Genomic DNA, 26,856 nt, shown 5'->3' with positions numbered 1-26,856 from the left:
TCGAGCTGCTTTCAACACAGCTGGAGATGCTGGAGATGCTGGAGATGCTGCAAATGGTCTCCTCTGTCGACTTTTCTGCCTTGCTCAGGGCCTTTGTTTATTCCAGAACTCTTGCCTCGAGCCCCCAGTTCAAGAACTGTGCTGTTCTTGGAACTATTTATGGTCAGGACGCGATTGTCTCCTTGGAAAAGACCCATTTTGACCTCAGTCCCAATGGTGCTGGTGCTGGTGCTGGTGATGGTAACAGCCTGGATTTATCAACGCTAATTGACTTGAATAACATTTCTTTGATTCAGAATAACGATGTCTATTTTTGGTCTCTCTCTCTATTGAACCAGTCGCTAACACAAACCCCAAGTGTCAAGCTCAATTTGATCTATCCTGCTACTTCCCAGCACATCAAAAAATTTGATGCTGGAGACTCAATTATCATCACTGAAACCCCTTACTACTACAGCAAGTACGTCAAACCTTACATCGAGACAATGAAGGGCGATAGAATAAAATGGGTTCACAACATATTGTACAACAATGCAGAATCCGACAAGGTTATCATTAAGAAAGAGAACGATTTTGTTCTTTTACCTGATATGAAATGGGATGGGAAAACCCTAGATAACTTGTATCTCATTTTAATTCCCTACAATGGCAAAGAAATATCGTCTATAAGAGATATAAAAAGAGAAAAGCATTTGGACTGGCTAATCTCCATCTTGAACACCATCCAAAAAGAAATTCCGATTCACTATAACCACCAGATCAACGCAAATCAATTGAGAATTTTTGTTCATTACCAACCTTCTTACTACCATTTTCATATTCATATAACCAATTTGAAAAACAATGGCTTAGGTAATCAGATTTCAATAGGTAAAGCGATATTGCTACAGGATATAATTGAGAATTTGCAAAACAATATCGATTATTCAACAAGAAATATCACTTATTTCATACCTGAAAACCATCAACTATGGTCAAACACTGGGTTCAAACAAGAATACGAAACTCAAGATAACTCTAATGATTAACACGTTTAGATTATATATTATTATATATAAACTAATATATACTATTATAAATTTATACTTCTTAATTATGTCATCAAAAACAAAATAATAAAAAAAAAAGAGTAGAGTAAGACAATAATCTAAAAATTAAAATTAAAATTAAAATTAAAAAAAATTAAAGTAGGATTTAAAATGGAAACTATCAAAAAAATACAAAAAAAATGAGATAAGATATTATTTACTATTAATGAACCTGAAAATAAAATAAAGAGGAAAATAAAATAAAATAAAATAAAATAAAATAAAATAAAATAAAATAAAATAAAGGAAAAAAAAACTATTCATTATAATCCCATTTCTGTTTGCAATGCTCTTAATGCCTTTTCATCTTCATCTTCTTCCTCAATCTTGTTCTTGGTATTCTTTAAAGGCGATGGCAAATTTGGAACTGAAGGCAATTTTGTTGTAGTTGTTGGCTCTTCTTTTTCCTTTTGATTCTTTATTGGAACAGTTTCTGCTTCTTCCAACTGTAGTTTTTCCAATTCATCTTCAAGTTCGTCTTCATCTGCTTCTTGACCCAATGGTCTTGATATGGCTTCGGAAATCTCGTTTGATAAATCAATTTGGTCTCTAATATCGTCCATAGTATTTTCAACCTTGTCCACATTCAAGTCGCCATGTATGGCCTTCATAGCCTTTGCACCTTGTTTCATGGCCTTCATGGTTTCCAAATTCAAGTTTGCACTTTCTATGGAGATTAACTGCGACTCTAATGAGTCAATTTGTAACTCGTACTTTTCTAGTTGTGTTTGATAGTTTTTCTTTCTCTTTAAAGCAGTTTTGGCAACATTCTTATTAGTCGCCACATTCTTACGAGCTATTTTGTCTTGTTCTTCGATCTGGTTTTGCAAATGGGCTATTTTCTTATTTAACATTGAAATATGTCCTCTTAAATCAACAATGGCTTTTTTGGGTAGCTCCTTTTTAGCTGGAGCACCTCCGAAAATATATGACCACATTTTTTGCTTTGTATCCAGTAAAAGGTGCAATCCAGAATAATAAAATGCAAGATATAAAACGTAAAATCCAGTCTGTGGGAGAAAAAGGTATCAAATTGGTAAAGTCTGTTGATTCAAAGGCAACAAAAAAAATGAGATAAACAATCGTAATCACTTCACTATCTTCAAAAGAAAGATACGACTTCCGGTACTTGCACGTGATAAGGTGGGTATTGTTTTATTCCGGTTTATTGCAAGAAATGTTTAAAGCAATATTTAAAGCAATATTTAAAACAATATTTAAAGTATCTACTGAGACTTTACTGAAGCTCTTTACTGAAGCTCTTTACTGAAGAGATTGGATGGTCTCTCCCCAGATTTGGAATCCTCTGATGATGTCCTCCTTTTCCATATAACTGACTGCTACTCTGACACTGTTTCGACCCCAGCCTTTGACGTCTCCACTCACCTCGAAATCGTCTCCTCCAGCTAGAATCAAGCCAGATTCCTTCGCCTTTTCAACAACCTTTCTGCAATCAATATGATCAGGAGTGGTCACCCAGATAAAGTATCCTCCTGAAGCACCAGAAAAGGTGGTGCCCTCGGGCAAGTATTTCTTGCAGCATTTCTTGACGACTTCTGCTCGCTCGGAGTACACCTTGTTGAGGCCATCAATGATTGTGTTGATCTTTCCAGACTTGATCAACTCGCCAGCAATGTAGGTATTGAACTGGCCTGGTGTCCCCCCTGACTTGTTTGCACCACCCTGCGATAATATAATGGCCAATTTATCGTTAATAGATTCCTGCCAGCCAATTCGTAGTCCTGGTCCAATGATCTTGGAAAACGAAGCATTTGATATAACGTTGCCATAACTCTCTGGGTCTTTCTGGGTTTCTCTGTCCAAATAAACCATTCTCTTCTTGTACGTTTTCACTCCCTTTTGGTAGTTCAAAAGATCGTAAACATCATCGCAGATCACTAGCATGTCGTATTTTCGGGCTAGCTCAACCAACTTCACTCTTGATTCAGTCGAAAGGGACTTTCCTGTTGGATTGGAGTACTCAGGAACACAATAGAACACATACTTGTAGACTTTTTTGAATGGGCGATTGGCACCACCCTGGATCGACGAGTCGTCGATGTTGGAGTTCTCAAAGCTGCTTTCGAGCTCCCTGATCTTGCTCTCCAAGGCCTCGAGGTCGTAGTTCCCATTGTCGTCCTCCTCCACACCAGTGAGCTTGCCCTTGAAGCCAGCGTCGACAAAGGACGAGTTGATCAAGTAGTACGTGGGCGTCACAATAAAGGCCTGTCTGGTGAAGCTGTTGTGGGGCAAAGTGCACTGTAGCAAGATGTTGCAAATGCCATAGCTGGCGCCCCCAGTCAAGTTGATGCTGTCAGCTCTGGCCCTGGCCCTGCTGTGCTTCTCGTCTGCAAAAAAGATGCTGTTGCTCCACTGGGCTATCTCTTCTCGAACCCACAAGGCTCCAATGTCTGTTCCATACAAGAGAGGATGCTTGTTTTCTGGATCCTCGTCGTAGGTCCTCTTTTCAGGTCTCAATATTCTCGACGATGCTTCAAGAATCTCGAGACGAGGAAGGAGTCTGGGGGAAGCGTATCCCTTGAACAAGTTGATCTCTCTGCCTGCCATTCCCGCTGTTTACCAGGCTCTTGCTCACTAAACTGGTGCTTAGTGCTGCCAAATATCGAAAGATCTTGCTCTAATTCTCACCTGAACAGTTGCTCATCCCCAGCTCTTTCTCCGGATTTTCATTGGGCCGGAGTGGCTCTTTTAGTACGAATCTTCCACAGTTTTCAACTCATTTTCTGTTCTCAAACTATTGTATATAACTGCTTTAGCTGTTTATTTACCACCAGCAATGTTGCCAGAACCAATAAACATCGACAAGTGGGTCAGGGACAACGAGCACCTACTACAGCCTCCGGTCAATAACTTCTGCCTTCACAGAGGTGGTTTCACTGTCATGATAGTTGGTGGGCCTAACGAAAGAACTGATTATCACGTCAATCAGACTCCTGAATGGTTCTACATGTATAAAGGTCATATGTGCTTGAAAATAGTTGATAAAGACGATGATGGTAAAAGCCTATTTAGAGATGTAATTATCAACAAGGGCGACTCCTTCCTCTTGCCTGGAAATGTCCCTCATAATCCTGTTCGTTTTGCCAACACAATTGGAATCGTCGTTGAGCAAGATAGACCATCCAATCTCAACGATCAAATAAGATGGTACTGTTCAAATTGTAAAGAAATTGTTTACAACAAAGAGTTTTATCTAACTGATCTAGGAACCCAAATCAAAGAAGGAATCCTAGAATTTGACAGGGACTTGGATAAAAGAACTTGCAAAAACTGTGGAACATTAAACTACTCAAAGCCTCAAATTTAGTAGAACTTTTCAACTCAAAATAACTCGTCTTTTTATTTATCTTGAAATTCAAACCCATATTACTATTCTTATTAATATTCTTATTCCCATTCTTGTTCTCATTCTCATTCTTATTCCCTCTTTATATATATTGTAATTCTAAACTTGTTTGAACATTAATCGTAATAGTATCCTTCTTCAATAAATTTTAACATATAATTATCAATATGTCCAAAATCCTCGTCATCAAAGTATTCATATTCATATTCATATTCTTCACCTTTATATTCATCTACTTTTTTAGTTTCATCTTCTTTTTCAATTTCAACCAAACTGTTATTATTTGTCTCCACCACACTAGATTCCACATCGCTCTCATATTGTGGAGTCTGGGGATTTGATGAGGCTACGGGTGTTGTCGATCTTGATCCAAAATCATCAAAATCATGCGAATCCATCTCGTTTTCCTTAATTGCTTCTTGTGCTGCATTGGCGTCTTCTGCGTCTTCTGCCATCGCTAATGAAGCAATAAGATTCTTTTGATCAATCTCTTCTATATTATCAACATTTTTCAACCCATTGGCCGTCCCAATCAACTCAGATATAGTCAACTTGTTAAAATAATCCGTAGTAAAATCACCTTTTTGAATCACAACGTTATCCAATTTTTGTTTGAAATTAGATTTCCTGATAATGTTCTCCTCAATAGTAAACTCGCTTACTAACCTGTAAATGTGAACATCTCTTGTCTGCCCGATTCTATGACATCTATCTTGACATTGTTTGTCCATAGCAGGATTCCAATCAGAATCGTAAAATATAACTGTATCTGCACCTGTTAAATTAATACCCAATCCTCCAGATCTAGTAGACAAAATGAAAACTGTGATTCTTGGATCATTATTGAATCGTTCCGTCAATAACTGACGATCTTCAATTTTAGTAGCTCCATCTAATCTCATATAAAGATATCCAAAACTGTTTAAAAATTTTTCCAATATATCCAACACTTTGGTCATTTGAGTAAAAATCAATGCCCTATGTCCATTGTCTTTTAATTCTTGTAATAAACCCGCCAATTTTTGCAACTTGCCACAATCATATTGAAGCAAACTTTTATGAGGAAACCCAATCGATAAATTTGTCTGTATTGAATGATATGGATTGGTCATTTTCAATGAAATTACATGTTCTCTTATAGGAGAAGGAATAATCCTGGAAGGTATGTCTAAAGCAACAACAGGTGGAGTCACAAAACAAAAATTGTCAATAATGTCTTTCAATAATTCTGTTCTTTTTCTTATTGTTTTAACCAGCTCTTTGTAACATTCAGACAATAAAAATTCGCTTTGAATAATTTCATACTGTTTTTTTCTGTTGATTGTCAATAAATTTATTAGATTTTTTCCAAACACTGGTTTTCTATTACACCTAAATTCATTAGTATAAAGTAGCTGTTTCATATGATCTAGCATTGATTGGTTTTCAACATATTTTTGATACTTGTAATATTTTTGTATATTATTATAATTGGGCTTCACAGGCTCTATTAATAATTTATTTAAATTATCGCATTCTTCTTTCAAAAACTTGCTTGCATTCAATCTTTTCTTTGACTCACAACTAAATGTATTGAAATCCTCATTCTCTGTAAACACAAAATTCATAGAAGATAAATTTAATCGAAATCTATCTTGGCTTTTAGTTAAATTTTTTCTAATAAAATATTCATCACTTTCAAAATCAGAAACCACTGATTTGTCTATTGCAAATGAGGTTATCACAGGTCGAACCTCAAATAAATCAGGATGATTACAGACTTTTCTTAATTGCATCAAACAATTTATAATAGATAAAAAGTTACCAGAAGATAGTGTTTCCTTTGTTTTCGCTCTAGACATAAAATCATCATAAAGGAACCTCTGTCTTTTTGACAATCGACAATAAACAACATGTTCATACTTGGCAGGCATTTGTTTTTCAACGTCTGCTTTTAGTCTTCTTAATAAATAAGGTCTTAAAATCTGATGTAATTTATTTACAATTTCTTTTGTGGATGAATCATTTTCGGATTCAATGAGTCTATTAACGGGTTTTCCAAACCACTGTTGAAAATCTTGAAGATTGGCAAAGCCTTCAGGCATTGATAGATTCCCTTTTGATGAAGGCATTAAAAAGTATAATAATGACCACAATTCGCCGATATTATTTTGCAAGGGAGTGCCGGTCAAAAGTAAACGATGATCTGTATTGAAATTTAATAAGGATGTCCATCGTTGACTCTTGAAGTTTTTAATATTATGAGCTTCGTCTAGAATCATGTAACGCCATTTTTTTCTTCTAAATGACTGATGATCGTGTAAAACTAATTGATAGGAAGTGATACAAACATGAAAGGCATTGAGCTTGTTCCAACCTTTTCTTTTATCTTTTCTTTGCTGAGGATTTCCATAATAAGTTAGTACTTTAAAACCAGGAGCAAATCTTTTAAATTCCATTTCCCAATTAAGCATAACAGATGTAGGCACAATGATTAAATGGGGACCCCAAATATGTTTTTCACAGGCCAAGTAGCATATTAAAGAAATAGTTTGAATAGTTTTCCCTAAACCCATTTCATCCGCTAAGATTCCATTAGTGTTTGTATTGTATAGGCTGGCCAACCAATTCAAACCTTGTTTTTGATATTCTCTGAGTGTGCCCTTCAACAACATGGGAGTTGGAACATCAGGAATTGAGGGCTGTGAGTCTTCATTGATTTTTTCATTGATTTTATTATTAATTTTTGAATTGTTTTGATTATCAGTATGAGTTAGAGTAGTGAGGTTATTGTTTTTAACTATTTGTTTATTTTCTGAAATAGTTTCGTTTGAGCTATCGTTAGTATCACTTGGATCTGATTGTAGTAAATTGAAAAGGTTATATCCATCCGACTCAGGTTGAGAAGAAGCAGATAGATGATCAGATTCGGATAAGGATTCTTCAGACAAGGATTCATCATCACTATCAAGAAGCGAATCATATGGTTGTTTATCTGTTTCTTCAATTAGTTTGCGTTGTTCCTCTGAGTAATGAAGTTTGTTTGTGTTTAGATAAGTATCGGGAAATGGAGATGAGGGTAGCAAATCCTGTTCGCTATATAGAGATTGCAAGTTGTTATTTTGATCAAAATTGTCATCATCATCATCATCATCATCAGTGTAGTTGTCATTTTGATTCTGATTAGGAAATTTGTTGTTGAGCAATTTGAGTGTGTTATTATTTGAATCAATTATAGTAAGAGTTTTTGTAGGAATGTGTTTTTTTTTGCTTTCATTTTTATTTTTATTTTTATTTTCAGATTCGCTTTCAGTGCCACTTATGTTTTCACTGTCTGTATCACTTTCACTTTCACTTTCACTTTCACTTTTGTCAGTGGTATTAGTTTTAGGAGTTTCAGCTTCTAAGTCATAAGGATTAGAGTAAATATCGGAATCAATTCCGTCGTCAGAATCAGAATCGGAATCAGAATTGATTTGATTTTGAGTCTTTTTGGGGAAACCACTTAATAAGTTGTTTTTCATTACATGCTCTACAGTTCTTAACTGAGACTCGAGAACCATTTTTGTCATATTAATGTTGCTCTTTTCCATTTGGATTTCTTTTTGCTTAGCATTGAGTTGGATTTGATGAGCCTTTTCAGCCTTTTTCCAGTATGATTTAACTAATCTCATGACAAATTTTGCCAACGTTTGTCTTCTTTTTAGTTCTTGTTGGTATTCATTTTTCTTGAGTTTTTTCAATCTATTGAAGTGAATTTGTATCATTGAGGCTATTTTTTTGCATTTCAAGATGTGATTTTTACGCAAGTCGTTATGGATTTTGGATAGTTTGATTGCATGAGCAAGGAGGTGATCGCTGTGAACAATTTGTGAGTACTTTATAGGGTCTTGGTAGGGTTTTTCCTTTGGAATTTTGATGATTTCTTTGCTGTCGTTTAGTTTTAGAATATTGTTTGTAAGACCATGTTTGATCTTGGTTAGAAGGAGTGAATCTTTCTGAACAATGTCGTTGAATGTGTCGATTGAAACGTCGTTGTCTAGGGACTTGAAAGAGTTTAGATAGTGTTCAAATTGAGAAAATTTTGGAGGGGGAATGCGCTGAGAAGGGTTTAATAATGGAGGTTTTGGGTTGAAAATAAATTTGATTTTTTTAATTTTTTGTTTTTTTGATATTGAATTTTGAAAGTTGTCTTGGTTAGGTCTTTTTCGCAACAACCTTCCTTCGTGGGCAGGGGTGGATGGTTTGGAATTAGTCTTGTTGTTCTTGTTTTTGCTGTTGTTGGTGTTGTTGGTGGTGTTATTTTCAGTGATGCTCGTTTTTCTAGGTCTTCCTCTTTTTCTTTTAGCGACTACGACTGGATCTGAAGAATCATTTTTGGGTATTTCTGTTTTCTCATGTGAATTGTGTGATTTCTGCGAAGAATTTCCGGTCTGATTTATTAGGGGAGTGGTTTTATTTGTCATAAATCTAGAGAATAGTACTATACAGGAGAAGTGAAGGAAGAAGAAGTCATTTAAGAAGCAGGCAGCTAGCAATAAGAAACTTGTTTGGTTATAAACACAATATAACGACTTCCTCCAGCGATAAAGAGCGTGGGTGGAAGAAAAACAAAAAAAATGTTGCGCGAACTCTGCGTGCGTTTGGAAAAGCGTTTGGAAAAGCCAAATCGCTGGTCTGAAATGGCAGCACTTCTCTATGGAGAATGCTATAGCTCGATCACAGCCCGATCACAGCCCAATCACAACTTTGAACTCCTTCGCCTGAGCCAGAGATCTGTCGCAGTGTTGGTCCAGCCCATCCCACTCTGGTACCCAGTGCCAGCTTGGCCATAGCAGTGCACCACACTCTTGCCCTCAGGAAGCTGTTCTTCTTCCACCCTAGGTCCACCATGTCTGTAAGGCCTCAATCCAGCAGCCACTCTCTTGATCTCAAGGTCCTCTATTCTACTGCCATGGGCGTTTTGCTCGAGGATCTGGGGCAACAATGCAGTGGTTCGCCTGAGGATGTCCTCGGTCTGATCGCCATAAGTGTCGCCAGACCAGCAGTCCTTCTGGATAAAGCCACCCAACACCAACGAGTCCTGGGAGTAGGGCCTGGGGATGATATAGGTTGCTGTGCTCTTTCCCCAGCGAACACAGTTTTCCTTGATGTGAGGAGCCTTGATGACGACGACCTGGCCCCTGCCAGGGAAGACATTGTGGTCCTTGACCAAATCTCTGGCGCCAATTCCTGTGCAGTTGAAGACAACCTTGGTAGATTCATCTAAAAATGCTTGCGAGATGTGAGTTAGCTTTCTTTGAACAAAAAGAATTCCCTTGGATCTCATGTAATCACTCATTTTCTTCAAGAAAAATGGACAGTTGAAGTTCCATGTGGTGTAGCTGATACCAAACTTGATTTTGGGTTCGTTTTTCTTGGCCAACTCATCCCTGGACAAGATCTTGAAATCCTTCAAATAGGATTGCAAAGACTTTAATTTCTCAGAAGGTGGATCGTAGTCCCAGAATTCGGTCATTGGCATCATGTCTAAACCAGACTTTTCTGGGCCACCTAGTGCCTTTTGGACTTTGAACAAATTCAAATAAGTAAACTTATCCATTTCCAACGATAAAGGATCAGAGGGAGAAATGGCACAAAAGTTACCGCCAGCCCATGGCGAAGTGTAGTTTATCGATTGATCATCAGCGAAATACTCAGCTACAACAGTGATATCCGATGGCTTGATCTGCTTCTCAAGCAAATGAAAAACAGTGTATAAACCAATAATACCAGAACCCAAGACCACAGCTTTAGTCATTTCAAATGTTACAAACAGTGGATAAGCAGCAACAAAAGAGAAAACAATCCATCATTGCAAAAAAAAACCTCGAAACTAGAGGCATATTATATACCTCATCTCCAACAACTCGATTTCTTATCTCATCATCAAATCCAATGTCTGAGATAGAGAAATGAGCTCGAAGTGCGCCGTAAATGGAGCACGGAAATCACGAACAGACCGATGCGCTGAGATCGGGCCGGAAAACTACACCGCGTATCGCTTTGGGATATCGTTTAAGCGTCGGGCAAGGCCATTTTCAGCGAGCTCGCTTCTGGCCTCCCGCACCACTTCCGACCACATATCGGTTTGAAGACGTGATCCAAGTCACGTTTCCGTCTAATACTCGGTAGTTGTATTGAAAATGGTGTGAAAAAAACAAATTGGAAAAAATCCGCTTTTCATTGGCTGAGATTGCGAGAAAAGGTGATTACTGTTATGCCCTTTATTTCACTATCACCTCTTATATCCAACATCTGAGCTATCAATTCCAATTTACATACCACAACACATATTATCACTCACTCACAATCAACACCAAAATGCCAAAAAACACTGTTATTGAATTACAAAGATTATATCAAAACTCTGATAAATCACTATGGATGAGAGTATGTTCTTAGTAGACTTCTATCTCCCAGCTTTTCTGCACCTGCTTATCGAAATTCCTTCTTCATTTACTAACCAACCGTTACTAATTGTTGCCAATAGCACCCTCGTTCTAAATTCTACATCTACCCTTTCTGGGGTTTATTTGCTTTTACCACCGGTGCCACTCTTTATTACTCTGGTAGAGCCATTCTCGGAATCAAAGAGAAGAAATAAGTCTAGTATCTGTTTATTTTAATTTTATTTGATTTGATTTAATGTACTCTACACTATTCACAGGATGATTTAAATGATATTTTAATAACAATAACTTTGGTTGATTTATTTCCAATATTAATATTCAAAGAAAAAAAATTGAAATTCTTGGTGCTCGCTTTTTTTTTTTTTAGTAAATTTTTTATTCAATTCATACTTCTAATAACCATTTAAATGTTAGATTTAAATACACATTCTTCTTCTAAGCCTTATATTTGATTAAACCATGAGAAAATCCTTCTACAACATCTCGCTGCTTATATTTTTTATAATTTTTATATTTTTTTATACTTTTTATATTCAATATTTCAGAGCGTCCCTTTTTGCCCCAACGCGTCCCGCATCGGCAATTCGGGGCAAACCTAGAACTTGGGAAATTTCCATCCCAAATTTCAACAAAAACTCCTCCATCTGAGCTTATAAGTTATATGATTTGCTTTGTTCTATCGATAAGCTATGGAAAAGTCTCATTAGATTCTATAAATTAGTACCATTATCCTTTTTACATCTTCCCAAACACGCAGAATCTTCTTCCACTTTGCTTGAACAATGGAGCCAAACACACCCATCTCATCTCCCATATTGGTCAACACAATATTCCTCAATGATTCAACTGTTCTCTCAAACGATTTGGTCTCAATATCAAAAAGCCTATATAATGATCTATTCGATTCTGATGTTCTCAAAATCAACGATAAATACGTTTCAATCAAATTTTTGGGTTCTTCGTTACTATCAGACTTCAAAGTATTCAAACTACACTCAATTGATAACAATTTGGATAACTACTTCATAAAAATACTAAACTTTTTGAACTTTCATCAAAATCTAACTATCGACAAATCCTTGATTATCTCTGTTAATCCCATATTCTTAGACCACATTGTAATATCTCTAAATTCCTTTTACTATAATATCTTCAATAGTTTACCAAAACAAAAATTAAAACTGTTTTTCAATGATTTCTTTAATAAAAAAATCATTCAAAAGGACTCCTATCTATTCAATAGTATCAATGACGAAAATCTTAAAAATATCATCAAAATTAATAACATTAACGAAAATATAATCAACGATGGTAAGGTCATACTAACTGAACCTTTCAATCAAGGTTTAATCTCAAATGAAACCAAAATCACCTTAATTAAAAACTCAAATACAGTTACTAAATCCATAAATGATAATCCTACTAATAACAACAGCAATAGCAACAATAGCAACAATAACAACAACATCTCTAAATTTAACCTATCTCTAACTGGCCAAATTCAAAACCAGTTTCAATATGAATTTCAATTCAATGTTAAACCATTGCCTCATCAAATAAATAACATTATACCTGATCCATTACTAAAAGAGGACGATCAAATTTTTGGTTTTGTTAAACTATCAGATTTAATTAAACTTGGCTCATTTAGTGGTGACTTTATCAATATCAAATTGAAAAATAAAACCCTTTTTAAAATTAAATTGTTTGCATTAATTGAGCCAAACAACTATAGTTCAAATACAATTTATTTATCCCCAATTTTTTTAATCAATTTAAATAAGCCCAAAAGATTAATATTATCAAAAATTATCCCCAACGACTTAGACTCTGATTCAGATTCAGATTCAAATCAAAAGCAACAACAAAACTTGACAAACCAATTACCAAAGGATTATTTTTCAAATTTCAAAGTCGCTAAAAGAGCCACCATCTCAAGAATATCCTCTCCAATCTCTTTAAATAAAACTTATCAACCCATTTTCCTACTTAAATTAAAACAATTTTTTGAATCAAAATTTAGGTTGGTTAAAAAAAATGATTTGATTCCAATTTTAATAGATCTTCAAATGGCTAGAAATTATTTTGATATTTATGGAGATACAATACAAAATCCTAATACACTCAACAGTTCCAATCTTGATGACGATAACTCTAGTTTGCAATTTCCTTCCATCATCCCCAAAGGAAATAATAATGCCATAGTCTGGTTTATTATCACTGATATTTCAAGTGATGATAACATAATAAACAATCAAAATAATCATACGGAATCCTTGGAACAATTTATAATTGATCCTTCTCAGACTAAAATGGTTCAATCCGGAATAATCAATAATTTTAAATTACCTTCAAACTCAACAAGCTTTAATTGGTATGAATATCTTAATCTAAGACCTTATTTTAAATATCCTTCAAATAACAGTGATTCAGTTCTCTTTAGTTATGCCAAAAAACTCCGAAAATTAATTAAAATTTCCTTGACATCTTTTAAAAACAAATCTAAAACTAACCTAAAAACCACTGTACTTTTACACTCTCTAACCCGAGGTGTTGGTAAAGTAACCCTTGTTAGAAGTCTTGCTATTGAGATGGGTATCAATTTAATTGAACTAAATTGCTATGATTTGTTAATTCCAGGCCAGGATTTGAAAACCGTGGGAATGATAAGAGGTAAATTAGATAAAATTGTAGAGAGTTGTTCTCCATTAATAATTTTTTTCACGCATTTTGATGCTTTGTGTAAAAAAAATGATTCTACAAATGATCCAAGCGATTCGATGGATAAGAAAAACAATTTCAATTTAAAATTTATTGAAATGATTAATGATTATCTTAAAAAACCTGGAATAATATTTATTATATCAATTAATGATTTGGATAAGATAAGTGAAGATATTCGAAGCTTGATCAAGTTTGAGATTCCAATTAGTGTTCCTAATGAAAATGAAAGAAACGAAATATTCAAGTTTTTAATTGATTTTGATACTTTAAATTATTCAAGAAACAGTGAATCGAATTTTTATCATGAGTTTATTGAGGTCTTTAAAACTTCAAATTTTAAATTTATACCAAGAAATGATATTGTAGCGAGCTCGTTAAGTTTGCAATCAGCTGGGCTTACACCAAAGGATTTAAATGTGATAGTTCGTAATGCTAAGAATATTTCATTGGATTATTATTATTCTTTTATCAGAAATAATGTGGGATTATTAAAAGATAGACAGATTTCTTTTCATGATTTAATTTTAGCTACTGGCGGTTATATTAGTATTTTCCCAAATAGTTTTGAGAAATCAATTAATGAAACTAGAGGAAAGTATAGTGATTCGATCGGTGCACCCAAAATTCCGAATGTGAAATGGGAAGATATCGGTGGATTAGATCTCGTTAAAGATGAAATTTTGGATACAATTGAAATGCCTCTTAAGAATCCTGAATTATTCAATAATGGGCTTAAAAAACGATCGGGAATATTGTTTTATGGACCACCAGGAACTGGAAAAACCCTTCTTGCAAAGGCAATAGCAACAAATTTTTCTCTTAATTTTTTCAGTGTAAAAGGACCGGAGTTGTTGAACATGTATATTGGTGAGTCTGAGGCAAATGTGCGAAAAGTTTTCCAAAAAGCAAGAGATGCTAAACCTTGTGTGATTTTTTTTGATGAGTTAGATTCTGTTGCGCCAAAAAGAGGTAATCAGGGAGATTCTGGTGGTGTAATGGATAGAATTGTGTCTCAACTTTTAGCAGAGTTGGATGGTATGTCCAGCAGTGATGGTGGTGGAGATGACGTTTTTGTTGTAGGGGCGACAAATCGACCAGATTTGCTAGATGACGCCTTATTAAGACCAGGAAGGTTTGATAAAATGTTGTATTTGGGTGTTTCTGATACTCATGACAAACAATTGAAGATTCTAGAAGCGTTAACTAGAAAGTTCAAGTTGGATGAAAAGGTTTCGTTAAAGGAGGTTGCTGAGACCTGTGCATTTAATTTCACTGGTGCTGATTTCTATGCTCTTTGCAGTGACGCGATGTTGAATTCAATGACCAGACGAGCAGGAGAAGTCGATAAAAAGGTTAAAGATTATAATGAAAGAATGGTTCTCGAAGGAAAAGGTCCTATAAGTCTTCGAACTTGGTTTGATGTGGTAGCTACAAGTGAGGATACAGATGTCGTAGTTCAACAACAGGATTTCATCAAAGCGAGAAATGAACTAATACCTAGTATATCTGCTGATGAATTGAAACATTACATCAAGGTGAGGGAAAGCTTTGAAAATATTTAGGAGCCAAACCAATTTTTTTTTACTACAATTCATTATTCATATTCCACTTTTTATTTTCCGTATAAACATCTCTGTCTATTCGATTAATAATGACTTACTTTGTGATCTGTAAATTTCTTTCATTCTTTACCATTTTTTGTAATATCCAAATTTTGTTGCAGAGCATCAGCAAAGGTTTAATCAGAACAATGTTTAGACACAGAAATAGAGTTGTAGAGAAACTGGCGAAACAAAGAAGATTTTCTGTTGCGAGCCACCAAAAACATGCTCTGAACAGCTTTGGTAGTTTCAAAAATGCATTTTGGGCAAAGAAAAGTACCAATACAAACAATAGAAGCTTGTCTCTATTGTTCTGTTCTTGTATTGCAACGTAGCGCAAATCATAAACAAATTATAAGCAAACAATAGCAGGCTGAGGAGTAGCTAAAATAAACTCAAGGCACTAGCAATAAGTACTGAATTTCTATCCATAAATTTGTATCTTTCCAGAAACTCGCAGGCTGTGGTCTCTGTTTGGTTTTAGATCTTACACTATATAAAAAAGGCTAGCTCCTTTATCTAGCTGTGAGACAACAAAAAAAGAAAAGAAAAATTAACCTAGCAAATTCAGTGTTTTGGACAATGGCCATAACTATAAACAAAATCAAACAAGTATTAGTTGCAGGAGCAATTGGTGATGCTATTGGTAGAAAGGTGGAGTTTTGGACTTGGAGCTTCATAAAAGAAGTATTTGGAAAATCAGGTATTACAAAAACCAAACTAGCTAAGGGGGAGTGGTTGGTTTCTGACGACACTCAAATGAGTTTCTTTTGTTTAAATGGAATCTTCGATTATCTTGGTCTGAAAGATAGCAATCACATAAACAGCGACAAATTAGTTCTTGAAATTTGGAAAAATTACAAAGATTGGTATTTAACACAGCAAAATGGAACTTCTAATGTAAGTTTTGATCAGCCAAAGCGTTGGAAGATCCTTAAATCAAATAAAAAAAACAAGTTACTTTCTTATGAATCTTTGTGGAATGCTCGAGCCCCAGGTTTGACATGTCTTGGAGCTATAAAGAACAACAAAATGGGTACATATTCTGATAAGCTAAACAACTCAAAGGGCTGTGGCACAATTATGAGAGTTGCTCCATTGATTATCTTGTCACAGAGGCTATCATTGCCTGAATTATTTGATATAGGCTCCAGACAGGGCGCCACCACGCACTCTAATCCAATGGGTTATTTAAGTGGTGGGTTCTTCCTAGGTTATTTAAAGCTTATCATGGAAGGAAAGTCCTTCGATGAGTCTTTCAATGAAAATTTGAAAATCTTAACAGCTTATAGTGAATTTTTAGAATCCGAAGATGATAAAAAAGAAGTTTTGAATATGTTGAAGTATCTTGAGGATTTAGTAGACGTTATACAAGAATCTAAAAAAAACAAGAATATTTTGAGACATGATGAGTTAGTTGGTAGGCTTGGTAAAGGTTGGGTAGCTCACGAATCATTGGGAATCGCTATTTACTCTAGTCAAGTAGCAAAAGATTTTGATGATTTGCTAGATATTTCAATTAACCACAGAGGAGATTCTGATTCAACTGGTTCTTTGGCTGCCCAATTGATGATAGCTGATCCAAATATAGAATTGCCTGAATTTTTTAATTCAGAAGACTTTTATTTTCATACTCTTGACGTTGGAGAACCATTTGAATATTTATTCAAATTACTTGACAAGCATAAGAAAAAATTGCTAATCAATTAGGGACTTTCATTAAGTAGTTAATAAGAAAATATAAAATATAAAATATAAAATCATTAATGTATCATCATGGTATCTAATGAGTTTCTAAATGTTCGAAGGATCTTTTTTTCCTATTGTATTCAGATGAAACTTTTTCTTCTTCATCATTAGCTTCTTTATAAAATTTGGCTTCTCGAGCATAATTTTCTGGGGCTTCAGCATTCAAATCAGCTCCTCTATTCTCAGGTCCAAAAAGAGCTACAACCAAAAGGAAAACAAACACACAACCCATAAAGATAGCCATAACTTTTGCATAATCATACACATCTTCTTTTCCCTCAATAAAGATTGGAAATCTTTCACCAATTGCAGCCTCAATTGTTGATGAAGCACTACTAGCTAAGTTACCTAATTGGTACGACACACCTGTAACAAATGATCTGAAATGTGGAGGAGATAGTTCAGAAAGATGCAAAGGACATGTACCCCAAGCACCTTGAACAAAAAATTGCAAAAATAAAACACCAGCATTAATACCATCGTTTCTAACAAAAGCCCAGGGGTAAATCATTGCACCACCTCCAATACAACAAATAATAATAGCAAATCTTCTTCCGATAAAATTGGTGCTCCAACCAAAAAAGAACCCCCCGACGATAGCACCAATATTAGCTAAAGAATTTGTCAAGGTTGATTGGTTCTGATCAAAATTTAATTGGTTTGTCAACATGGTTGGATATAAATCCTGGGAGCCATGAGACATAAAATTGAAAGCAGCCATTAAGATGACCAAGTAAATCATAATCAACCAATAAGTTTTCAAAGCTTGTTTAGCTTGAATGAGAAATCTTTTATTGCTACTTTCCTCGGTACTTTCTAGTGTTTGCTGTTTGTGTCTAATAAAAGCATCTGTTTCCGGTAAGAAGGCTCTCCAAACAATAAAAATGACAGAAAGACCCGATGAAAACCAAAATAGAGACCTCCATCCCTTTGCTGTGGTGTCAGTAATGGCTCTTTGAAATATAACTACTAATAAATAACCAAAAGCATAACCTTGTTGAAATATACCAGAAAGAACACCCCTAGCGTCAGCAGGAGCATCATCCAAAGCAGTTGCAGCTGCATTACCAAAGACACCACCCATTGCAATTCCAAAAAGTGATCTAACACCTAAAAATTGTTTATAAGTATTGATGAATCCAGTTGCAATCTGCAAGACACTTAACAAAATTAAATTTCCAATAAAAGGCCACTTTCTACCATACCTGTCACCTAGATATCCAAATATGATAGCACCAACAGATCTTAACATTAGAACCAAAGTGATGCCCCAAGTAATATCCTTTGTGGACCTGTCTAAAGAATGAGCAATGTTTGTAACATTTAAAGAAACAGCAAAGTAATCAAAAGCATCTAAGGTCCAACCCCAAAATGCAATGCCAAAAAAATTCCACTGCTTGGCTGTCATTTGTGTTAAAGGTTTGAATGGATTTAGCAAATGTTTATTTGCTTTCATTTCTTCTTTTGATGGTATTAATTCTGTGAATCTTGTTTTCAAGTAGTGTTTTATTGCTTTTGAAGTGAATTGAGGAGGTCTAATAACCCTTTGGTGATTTTGGTCTTCATCCATACTATTTTGATCAGATTGAGTCATTTTTTCAGACACAAATGATTGTCATAAATTGTGTTTTTATTTTGAATTTGAAAAATTATGATCAAGAATATGATTTATCTATTTAAAAAAAAAATAGGAAAAAATAAAGAGAATTCAATCAATTTAAATGATTTTTTTTCTTATGATAAACATTCAATGCGAATCGCATATTCTGTGGTACTAAAACTACTAAAAAAGGTATGTTCTTTCCCTGATTTAACATTGATGGTCTAAAAGATAATTTCCAATGAAGAAAGGCAATAAAAATTTAGCATTTAAAATTCAAGATAATATTGAGCAATTGGGAGCAATAAAACAAATGAAATAGGTTGATTCAGAATTTCTCCAGATTTTCTCCAGATTTTCTCCAGATTTTCTCCAGAAAGGGGTTGTAAAGTTAAGCTTATCCAAGTTAGGTTAAGCCATTTTAATGTTTTAGGGTTAATAATATTAGGAATTAGGATAAATAATTATATGGGCAGATCATACATGTCGGTAAAATACTTTTAAGGAAACTTCTTTTCTCGCTTTTTTGACTTTATCGAAATTTCCAACAGTCAATAAAAAAGAAAACAAGATATCCATAATCATGTTTTTAGAATTAAACCAGTAGTGCTTGCTTTGATTCTTTTTTTTTTTCAGTTGGCAAAACATTGTTCTAAAACAGAGAGCAATAGAAAGTTGGAACAATGTTTGAAAAACGGTGAGAGAATATTGGGTACAAAAGAAGATTTTGTCCAATTGAAAGCTAGGGTCCCACTTCCCTGATTTGCTTTGGAATTTTTGTAATAAAGTTGAGTGGTCAGGTTCAGATATGTTGCTATTGAATTTGATTGGTCAGTGGTTGAAGTTTTTCTATTTATTTTTGTTGCTGGATGCTGGATCAAAGGATAAATGCGGTGTAATGCACAATCAAGACATGAAAACTGTATTTAATCTTGGAGAAGGCTTGATATATCTGCAGGCGAGTTTGGGTAAATTATTGGCTTATTTATTTAGAGGATAATATTGTGATTTGAATGTGATGAATATTATTATTTGTGTTACAAGACCTTTATTATCTGGATTGGAGTAATGTTATTAATTATTAATATATTAATAATAATATCATTTTAATGCAAATCATGAACAGCTTTTTTTTTTTTATTTTTCTTTCTTTTATTTTCTTTTATTTTATTTTCTTTCCTTTCCTCTTGTTTTTTTGAATTGAATTGAATTGAATTGAATGAAATTAAAGATTTTGAATGAGCAATTAGAAAATGAAAAGTAGTGAAATGTAGAATATCACTTTTTTCTTTTATTTTTTATAGGATTAAATGGGAAAGATCAGATAGAACATTATAGTAGCAATAAATTGTTTCTTTTTTAGGGTGTATTCAAAGCAAGGCAATTAAAGTGAAATAACGAAATAGTAATTATAGCCATGATTAAAGTAGCCCTAAGTAGGGTAGTCATAGATAAATCAGCCCTAATTAGAATAGGACTGGTAGTAGACATCACACACTCATAGTTTAATACAAGGAAGATGTTTAGGTAATGATTAAGGGATGGTAGGGAGAATGGGAAATGTGTGGTTATTTATTAGTTTGAATAAAATTAGTATAAATTTTCATTTATTTATTTATTGATTTATTTTTATTTATTTGTTGATGTATGATTATTTGTGGTTAAAACATAAGATATATCCAGTTGTATATATATTCATTTACTTGTTTATTTGTTTATTTGTTTATTTTGAAATTATTAAAAAGTGAATTTGATTGGCTGTAAATTTGTATTGAATAAATCAGGTGGAATGAGATTGATTGATTTGTTTATCGTTGATGTCAAAAGTTGATGGAAAGGAAGAAAAGCGTAGGAGTGCGAAACGCAAAAGCAGAGGAAGATTGCCGAGATTGAGATGGAAAGGGAAATTTGAATGGGATAAAAAGAAGAATTAACAGAAAATGAAAAATAAAGAAAAACAAAATGGAGAAAGCCAGTATGTTGAATAGTTTAAATATTATATAATGAATGGAAAATGTACAGTAAAAAGACAAAAGACAATATATTTGTTAATATTAAGGGTATTTTCGTTATATTTTGGCAACGATTGTAATTAATTTAATTTAATTTAATTTAATTATATTATATTATTATATTATTATATTATTATATTATTATATTATTATATTATTATATTATTATATTATTATATTGAGAAATAAAATAAAGAAGATCGGAAAATGTCAGTTAACTACGCTAGACAAGCAGGAAAAATCCTTTGTATTGGTAGAAATTATGTTAATCAATATTCAGAATTGTCATCGTTGAAAAATGTTCAGCCATTTTATTTTTTAAAGCCATCATCATCTATTTTGCTTCCAAATGAAGGGCCGGTTTTGATTCCAAAGGGAGTTGTTGTTAACCATGAAATTGAGTTGGTGGTGGTTATGGGAAAAACGTTGAAAAATATCGATCCAAATAATTTCAGTGATCAAGATGCATTAGATTCAATTAAAGGATATGCTTTGGCAATTGATTTTACAGCAAAAAATGTTCAAGACGAGGCAAAGAAAAAGGGACTCCCATGGTCTATCTCCAAAGGATTTGATACGTTTTGCCCATTAAGTTCGTTCATCCCCAAGGAAAAAATCCCAGATCCATACAAAGCCAGGCTCCATTTTGAGATTAATGGCGAAACCAAGCAGGACGATTATGTTGAGTTGATGATCACCAGAATCAACAAGATCATGAGCGAAATGTCGTCAATAATGACGTTGGAAAAGGGCGACTTGATTCTCACTGGCACACCCAAGGGCATTGGCTCCGTTGCAGTGGGGGACCGTCTCAGCGGCAAAATTGTCTACGAGGGCGCGGACATCGCAGAAAGCGTTCTCTCGCTCGACGTGCGCGCCAAAGAGGGCCCCTACGAATTCCTCGCGTGAGCAGTGGCACGTGAGCACTTTCACGTGAGACACAGGCACGTGCCTAATTCATAGTATTTTATTACAATTCACTGTCGAAGCATAAACAAGAATGCCCAGCAAGTTCCAGTGGTTCCCAAAGGGTCCACCGGAATGGGTTCAGATGGGTCTGCGCGTAGTGCCTATGCAGATTTTCGTATTATGCTTGAAGCTGTTGAACACACGCCTTTCGGGTTTGGCATAGCCACCTCGACGAGATCCCCCCTGTTCGCGCACTGCAGCGCTCTCCCGTTTGCACGCAGACGACATGTGACGTTGCTGTCCGCACAGCAGGGAAAAAGCTGGCAGCTCACGTGCGTGCCGACGGTGCCGCTGAGAGAGGAAATCTTCGGCACCAGTTGGAGCTGGAGATAAGCAGCCCTCGGGGTTGAGCACAAAATAGTTTCAATAGCCCAAATAGCGACTGCTATTCTCTGCTCCAGCAGCTCATAATCGTTGTTTGGGTTTGAAACTAAACCACAGGAATTTAGCACGATATCAAAATGGCTGATTATCCTATTCTTGTCCTATTTTCTGGTGGGTTTAACCTTATTGGTGTCTGTATTTGTTCTTCAATGGTCTGTTATGTGTTTCTGGCATCACTTGCTATCTCTGGTTATATCATCGATCTACAATTATCCTCCCTTTCTGTTTTATTTGCAGTCACAATTTCTGTCATAACTTCTGCTTTTTTTTGGCTGAGAAATGAGTTGAGGTTGCTTCCCCTACAAAATTCAAGGCTGATTTTACTTATATTTTTCCTTTTTGTATCATCCTGTAAATGATCTTAATTTCAAGAACTGTTGTTCATTGTTTTTCATGAGCTCCATCACTGATTTCATCGGTATTGTTTCATTATTCTGGCCACCCAACAAATATATATGAATCTAATTCACTAATCGCTTTGCATTATCAACAGCGCAACAAATTAGGCTATCAATCAACAGCATTTCATTCACTGGGGTTAGAAACAGTGGGCCTCATAAGGCTATAGCTCTTTTAACTTTCCTATTCGGCCTGACCCACTTCAGCGGGGGTCTACTTCGCTCAGCTTTTATTTTTTTATTCTTCCACTGATCGCTTTTTGTATATAATAAACTGGAAAAAACGAAAGAATGGTCTTCTTACTTCAGTCTCAATATACTATAATCTAGGAATATTACAAGTCTATTTTATTGTATTCATTTTCACCCTTCTAGTTTCCAAACCACACACTACTTCGTTTTTTTGGATACTTTTTAACTTTACTCATTTCAACCAGACAGCTCTCCAACTTTTTGGCAACTGAAAAATATCAATTTATATTTTCCACCACTCACTCACTCCAAGCCAATCCAGTCCAATCTCAACAGTCTTTTCTCTCCCTTATTTCCAATAACATTTGAATTATTATTCACTAAGATATTTCTCCATTTAATATCTTACAGCAGTGAATATAAACTACATTATACAATATAATGCCTTCACTGCACAAAAATGTTGCTCCCCTGGATTCTCCATCAGATATAGAAAACAGCCCTTCCTATCCAGATGATTTCTTGCCTTATTCTGCTGAACATCTTAGCTCTCTTCACGATCCAAAATCAATATTAAAATTTATACAGCTTTTGAATGGAAAGACAATTTACGACTTTTTCAACAATTTGAAAACTGATCCTAAAAATGGTCTATCGTCAGAAGAACTATCTTCTTCATCTCTATTAGACCAAAGAATATCAAGATATGGCCAAAACAAAATCCCCGTCACTCCTCCAAAATCATTCTTCACCTTATGCTGGATTGCTCTTCAGGATAAAATTATGATCATTTTAACCATTGCTGCTGTTATCTCTTTATCCCTAGGTTTGTATGAAACCTTTGGTGAAGACCCCGAACTCGATGCTCAAGGAAAAAAAATTCCCCAAGTCGAATGGGTTGAAGGTGTTGCAATTCTAGTCGCTGTCGCCGTTGTTGTTTTAGTTAGTGCCGCAAATGACTTCCAAAAAGAAAGACAATTTGCAAAACTAAACTCCAAAAAAGAAGATCGTGATATTATTGTCAATAGAAATGGTATTGAATGCTACATTTCCATCCACAACATCGTCGTTGGTGACTTAATCAAATTGCAGACCGGTGATGTTGTCCCTGCTGATTCCATTCTTGTAGACGGAAAATGTGAATGTGATGAATCAAACATTACTGGTGAATCCCAAACCATCAAAAAAGTCTCTCTAGCTCCCGCCCTCGAAAAATACAATAAAGAATTTTCAAATTCAACCGCTGATATTGGCTACGAAAAAAGAGTTTTGGATCCCTTTATGATTTCTGGCACAAAATTGATCTCTGGTTTAGGTGATGCTGTCGTTACCGCCGTTGGCCCAAATTCAATGCATGGAAAAGCAATGATGTCCCTTAAAGTCGAACCTGATCCAACTCCAATGACTGTGAGATTAGACCATTTGGCAAACGGAATCAACAAATTTGCCATTATCGGTGGTTGTATCTTATTCCTAGTTTTAATTCTCAAATTTTGCTCAGAATTGCCTTCTGGCGGAAAATATCATGAATTGCCTGGAACTGAAAAGGGTACAAAAGTTTTGGATATCTTTATCACTGCTGTTGCCTTAATTGTTGTTGCTGTCCCCGAAGGTTTGCCCTTAGCTGTCACTTTAGCTTTGGCCTTTGCCACCACAAGAATGGCAAAAGATGGTAACCTAGTTCGTATTTTAAAAGCTTGCGAAACAATGGGTGGTGCCACTGCTGTTTGTTCCGATAAAACTGGTACTTTGACCGAAAATAGAATGAGAGTTGTCAGAGGGGTTTTTGGTGGCCTAGAATTTAACAACACCGGTACCCATCATGTTGTAAATGATAAAATCATTTTTGACGATGCCATTGAAGAAAAACATCAATCAAATCAACCAGTTCTCAACACATCAAATGATATAAAACAAAATTTATCCTCCAAACTCAAAAATTATTTGCTCTCCAACATTACTTTGAATTCTTCTGCTTTTAGAAATTTAGAACCTGCCAATCTTATCAGTATCTCACCTAAAAAATCAAAACGTTTTAGGCTATTTAAAAAAAAATCGGAACTTGTTTTTGCTGAAAATTCTGAAAAATATAACGGTTCCAAAACTGAAATTGCTTTAATGTATTTGGCCGAAGATTTGTTTGATATGGATGACTCAAAAAGCTTGGACTTTTTAAGAAAAAATACCACTCAACTAAACATTAAACGAATTGTCCAAGTCATTCCATTCGAAAGTTTTAGAAAATGGTCAGCTCTTGTAGTTGAAAATGATTCAGGTAATTTTACATTCTATATCAAAGGTGCTTCTGAAATTGTTTTGTCCAAGTGTGGGTTTTATTATAAAAATGAAAATGATGCTCTAGATTTCTTTGATGAAGAATCTCTCTCTTTGATGAACAAAAAAATTGAATTTTATGCAGATAATGCCTTAAGAACCATTTCCTTAGCTCATAAAGATTTTGAAAGCTGGCCCCCATCTCCTAACGTATTAAATGAAGCTCGAACTGAAATTGATCCCGATCTATTTTTTGAAAGTCTTGTTGTGGATAATAATCTTTATGATAAATCACCATTCGAAAATGTTCCAACAATTGTTGTTGCCGGTGAAGACGATAAATTTGACAATAAACTAAGCTCCTTAGTTTTTGATGGTTTAGTTGGTATTCATGATCCATTAAGAGAGGGGGTTGCCGATGCTATTACTCAATGTGAAGCTGCAGGTGTAACTGTAAGAATGGTTACAGGTGATAATATTATGACTGCTAGATCCATTGCTTTAGGCTGTGGAATACTAACACCTGCCCTTTTGAGAAATCCAAATTCTTGTATGGAAGGTCCTACCTTTAGAAAATTGCCCAAGGAAGAAATTAAAAGAATCATTCCTATTTTGAAAGTTTTGGCCAGATCTTCTCCAGAAGACAAAAGAATTTTAGTTGAAAATTTGAAAGAAATGAAAGAAGTGGTTGCAGTCACTGGTGATGGTACAAATGATGCCCCTGCTTTAAGATTAGCCGATGTTGGTTTTTCCATGGGTATTTCTGGTACTGAAGTTGCAAGAGAAGCATCAGATATTATTTTAATGACAGACGATTTCAGTGCAATAGTTAAGGCTATTAAATGGGGTAGATGTGTTTCAGTTTCAATCAAAAAATTTCTTCAATTTCAATTGACTGTCAATATTACTGCAGTTGTATTAACATTTGTTTCAGCAGTTGCATCATCGGATAATGAATCTGTTTTAACCCCTGTTCAATTATTATGGGTTAATTTGATTATGGATACATTTGCTGCTCTAGCTTTAGCAACCGACAAACCTGATGATCACATTTTAGAAACTAGACCGGATGGAAGAAAAGCACCATTAATTGCTGTTTCAACGTGGAAAATGATTCTTGGTCAATCTTGCACTCAATTAATTGTTACATTTGTTTTGCACTTTTGTGGTGAAAGAATATTCTTTGATGGAGAAGCAACTGGATATCAAAAACAACAATTGCATGCAATGACATTCAATACATTTGTGTGGCTTCAATTATGGAAATTATTTGTCACTAGAAAATTGAATGAAGCAGATGGTATTAAGAGAGTGAGAGACAGAATTACTATGAGAAATTTAAATTTTTTCCAAGACTTGTTTAGAAACTACTATTTCCTTGCCATTGCAGTATTGATTGCTGGTATTCAAGTTTTAATCATGTTTGTTGGCGGTACAGCATTTTCAGTTACTGATCAAACTGGTGCAATGTGGGGCACAGCAATTATTTGTGGTATGTTGTCTTTACCAGCAGGTGTTATTATTAGAATAATTCCTGATGAATGGGTTATGAAGATTTTCCCATCAAGATTATTCAAGTGGACCGTTTATTTTTTGTCATTTGATTTTATTAGAAAAAGTAAGAAATCACCTAGAAGCAAAAATAGAAAAAATTATGATGACCTCAATAATACTAAAGATCTTGAAGCTAGTAATAATAATAAAGAATTAGGTAAAGACGAAACAGAACAAGAAAGAAGCATATTTGGGTTGAAATTCACAAGAAAAAGAAAAAATTCAGCATTGTCAGATAATACATGTATATGCAATAAAGATGAAGAAAAGGGATTCTTTGAAGAAAATGGACATCTTGGATTGCCTTCAAAACCTGGCAATCAGTCATCTTCTTCAACTAAAAATAGTATAAGTCCAAGTGACATTTCAGCAACAACCGCCGTCAATTAGAATAGTTTGATAAATTAATAAATTTAAAAAGTTTTAAAATCTAAATTCAATTCAATTCAATTTTTTTTTTCTTTTTCTTTTATAATATTTTTTCATTTCCATTTCTTTATTTTTTTATTTTTA

The 26,856-nt window shown here is 34.7% G+C and overlaps 12 protein-coding genes across 12 annotated transcripts; 7 read left to right on the top strand and 5 right to left on the bottom strand.

Moving 5' to 3' along the window:
- Nucleotides 1–16: 16 nt before the first annotated feature.
- On the top strand, nt 17–1,117 carry ASCRUDRAFT_56478 (scavenger mRNA decapping enzyme). The gene has a single exon (XM_020191183.1). It carries the CDS (start codon nt 27–29, stop codon nt 1,026–1,028), a length of 1,002 nt encoding a protein of 333 aa, XP_020048235.1. The 5' UTR covers nt 17–26; the 3' UTR covers nt 1,029–1,117.
- Nucleotides 1,118–1,351: 234 nt separating this feature from the next.
- SNF7 (ESCRT-III subunit protein SNF7) lies at nt 1,352–2,213 on the bottom strand (the record flags this gene model as incomplete). Its single annotated transcript, XM_020194899.1, has 1 exon — nt 1,352–2,213. The coding sequence occupies exon 1, from the start codon at nt 2,024–2,026 to the stop codon at nt 1,352–1,354; it is 675 nt and encodes a 224-aa protein (XP_020048234.1). The 5' UTR covers nt 2,027–2,213.
- Nucleotides 2,214–2,351: 138 nt separating this feature from the next.
- Nucleotides 2,352–3,656, bottom strand: ASCRUDRAFT_33538 (2-aminoadipate transaminase; the record flags this gene model as incomplete). Its single annotated transcript, XM_020190438.1, has 1 exon — nt 2,352–3,656. One exon carries the CDS (start codon nt 3,654–3,656, stop codon nt 2,352–2,354), a length of 1,305 nt encoding a protein of 434 aa, XP_020048233.1.
- A 229-nt stretch (nt 3,657–3,885) lies between these two features.
- BNA1 (3-hydroxyanthranilate 3,4-dioxygenase) lies at nt 3,886–4,416 on the top strand (the record flags this gene model as incomplete). Its single annotated transcript, XM_020192456.1, has 1 exon — nt 3,886–4,416. The coding sequence occupies one exon, from the start codon at nt 3,886–3,888 to the stop codon at nt 4,414–4,416; it is 531 nt and encodes a 176-aa protein (XP_020048232.1).
- Nucleotides 4,417–4,577: 161 nt separating this feature from the next.
- Nucleotides 4,578–8,585, bottom strand: SWR1 (chromatin-remodeling protein SWR1; the record flags this gene model as incomplete). The annotated part of the gene is made up of 3 exons (XM_020189553.1): nt 4,578–4,634; nt 4,764–7,704; nt 7,981–8,585. Coding segments are annotated over 3 exons (3,603 nt in total), but the record flags the coding sequence as incomplete, so codon positions are not given.
- Nucleotides 8,586–9,175: 590 nt separating this feature from the next.
- On the bottom strand, nt 9,176–10,234 carry ASCRUDRAFT_33362 (FAD-dependent oxidoreductase; the record flags this gene model as incomplete). The annotated part of the gene is made up of 1 exon (XM_020190421.1): nt 9,176–10,234. One exon carries the CDS (start codon nt 10,232–10,234, stop codon nt 9,176–9,178), a length of 1,059 nt encoding a protein of 352 aa, XP_020048230.1.
- Nucleotides 10,235–10,694: 460 nt separating this feature from the next.
- Nucleotides 10,695–11,253, top strand: COX7 (cytochrome c oxidase subunit VII). Its single transcript, XM_020192959.1, has 2 exons — nt 10,695–10,866; nt 10,967–11,253. Exons 1-2 carry the CDS (start codon nt 10,798–10,800, stop codon nt 11,078–11,080), a joined length of 183 nt encoding a protein of 60 aa, XP_020048229.1. The 5' UTR covers nt 10,695–10,797; the 3' UTR covers nt 11,081–11,253.
- A 415-nt stretch (nt 11,254–11,668) lies between these two features.
- On the top strand, nt 11,669–15,172 carry PEX6 (AAA family ATPase peroxin 6; the record flags this gene model as incomplete). The annotated part of the gene is made up of 2 exons (XM_020190392.1): nt 11,669–12,069; nt 12,130–15,172. The coding sequence occupies 2 exons, from the start codon at nt 11,669–11,671 to the stop codon at nt 15,170–15,172; spliced, it is 3,444 nt and encodes a 1,147-aa protein (XP_020048228.1).
- A 334-nt stretch (nt 15,173–15,506) lies between these two features.
- Nucleotides 15,507–17,006, top strand: ASCRUDRAFT_75177 (ADP-ribosylglycohydrolase family protein). The gene has a single exon (XM_020192958.1). The coding sequence runs from the start codon at nt 15,794–15,796 to the stop codon at nt 16,919–16,921; it is 1,128 nt and encodes a 375-aa protein (XP_020048227.1). The 5' UTR covers nt 15,507–15,793; the 3' UTR covers nt 16,922–17,006.
- On the bottom strand, nt 16,910–18,530 carry ASCRUDRAFT_80269 (MFS general substrate transporter; the record flags this gene model as incomplete). Its single annotated transcript, XM_020194480.1, has 2 exons — nt 16,910–16,924; nt 17,115–18,530. 2 exons carry the CDS (start codon nt 18,528–18,530, stop codon nt 16,910–16,912), a joined length of 1,431 nt encoding a protein of 476 aa, XP_020048226.1.
- Nucleotides 18,531–19,368: 838 nt separating this feature from the next.
- On the top strand, nt 19,369–19,560 carry ASCRUDRAFT_80268 (uncharacterized protein; the record flags this gene model as incomplete). Its single annotated transcript, XM_020194479.1, has 1 exon — nt 19,369–19,560. One exon carries the CDS (start codon nt 19,369–19,371, stop codon nt 19,558–19,560), a length of 192 nt encoding a protein of 63 aa, XP_020048225.1.
- A 1,190-nt stretch (nt 19,561–20,750) lies between these two features.
- On the top strand, nt 20,751–26,766 carry ASCRUDRAFT_12827 (calcium-translocating P-type ATPase). Its single transcript, XM_020188987.1, has 2 exons — nt 20,751–21,380; nt 23,003–26,766. The coding sequence occupies exons 1-2, from the start codon at nt 20,780–20,782 to the stop codon at nt 26,731–26,733; spliced, it is 4,332 nt and encodes a 1,443-aa protein (XP_020048224.1). The 5' UTR covers nt 20,751–20,779; the 3' UTR covers nt 26,734–26,766.
- The last annotated feature ends 90 nt before the right edge of the window (nt 26,767–26,856 follow it).

Source organism: Ascoidea rubescens (assembly GCF_001661345.1).
Source record: "Ascoidea rubescens DSM 1968 unplaced genomic scaffold ASCRUscaffold_4, whole genome shotgun sequence".
Lineage (NCBI taxonomy): Eukaryota > Fungi > Ascomycota > Saccharomycetes > Ascoideales > Ascoideaceae > Ascoidea > Ascoidea rubescens.
Note: the sequence above shows the minus strand (reverse complement) of the source record. Positions and strands in the feature narration are given on the sequence as shown.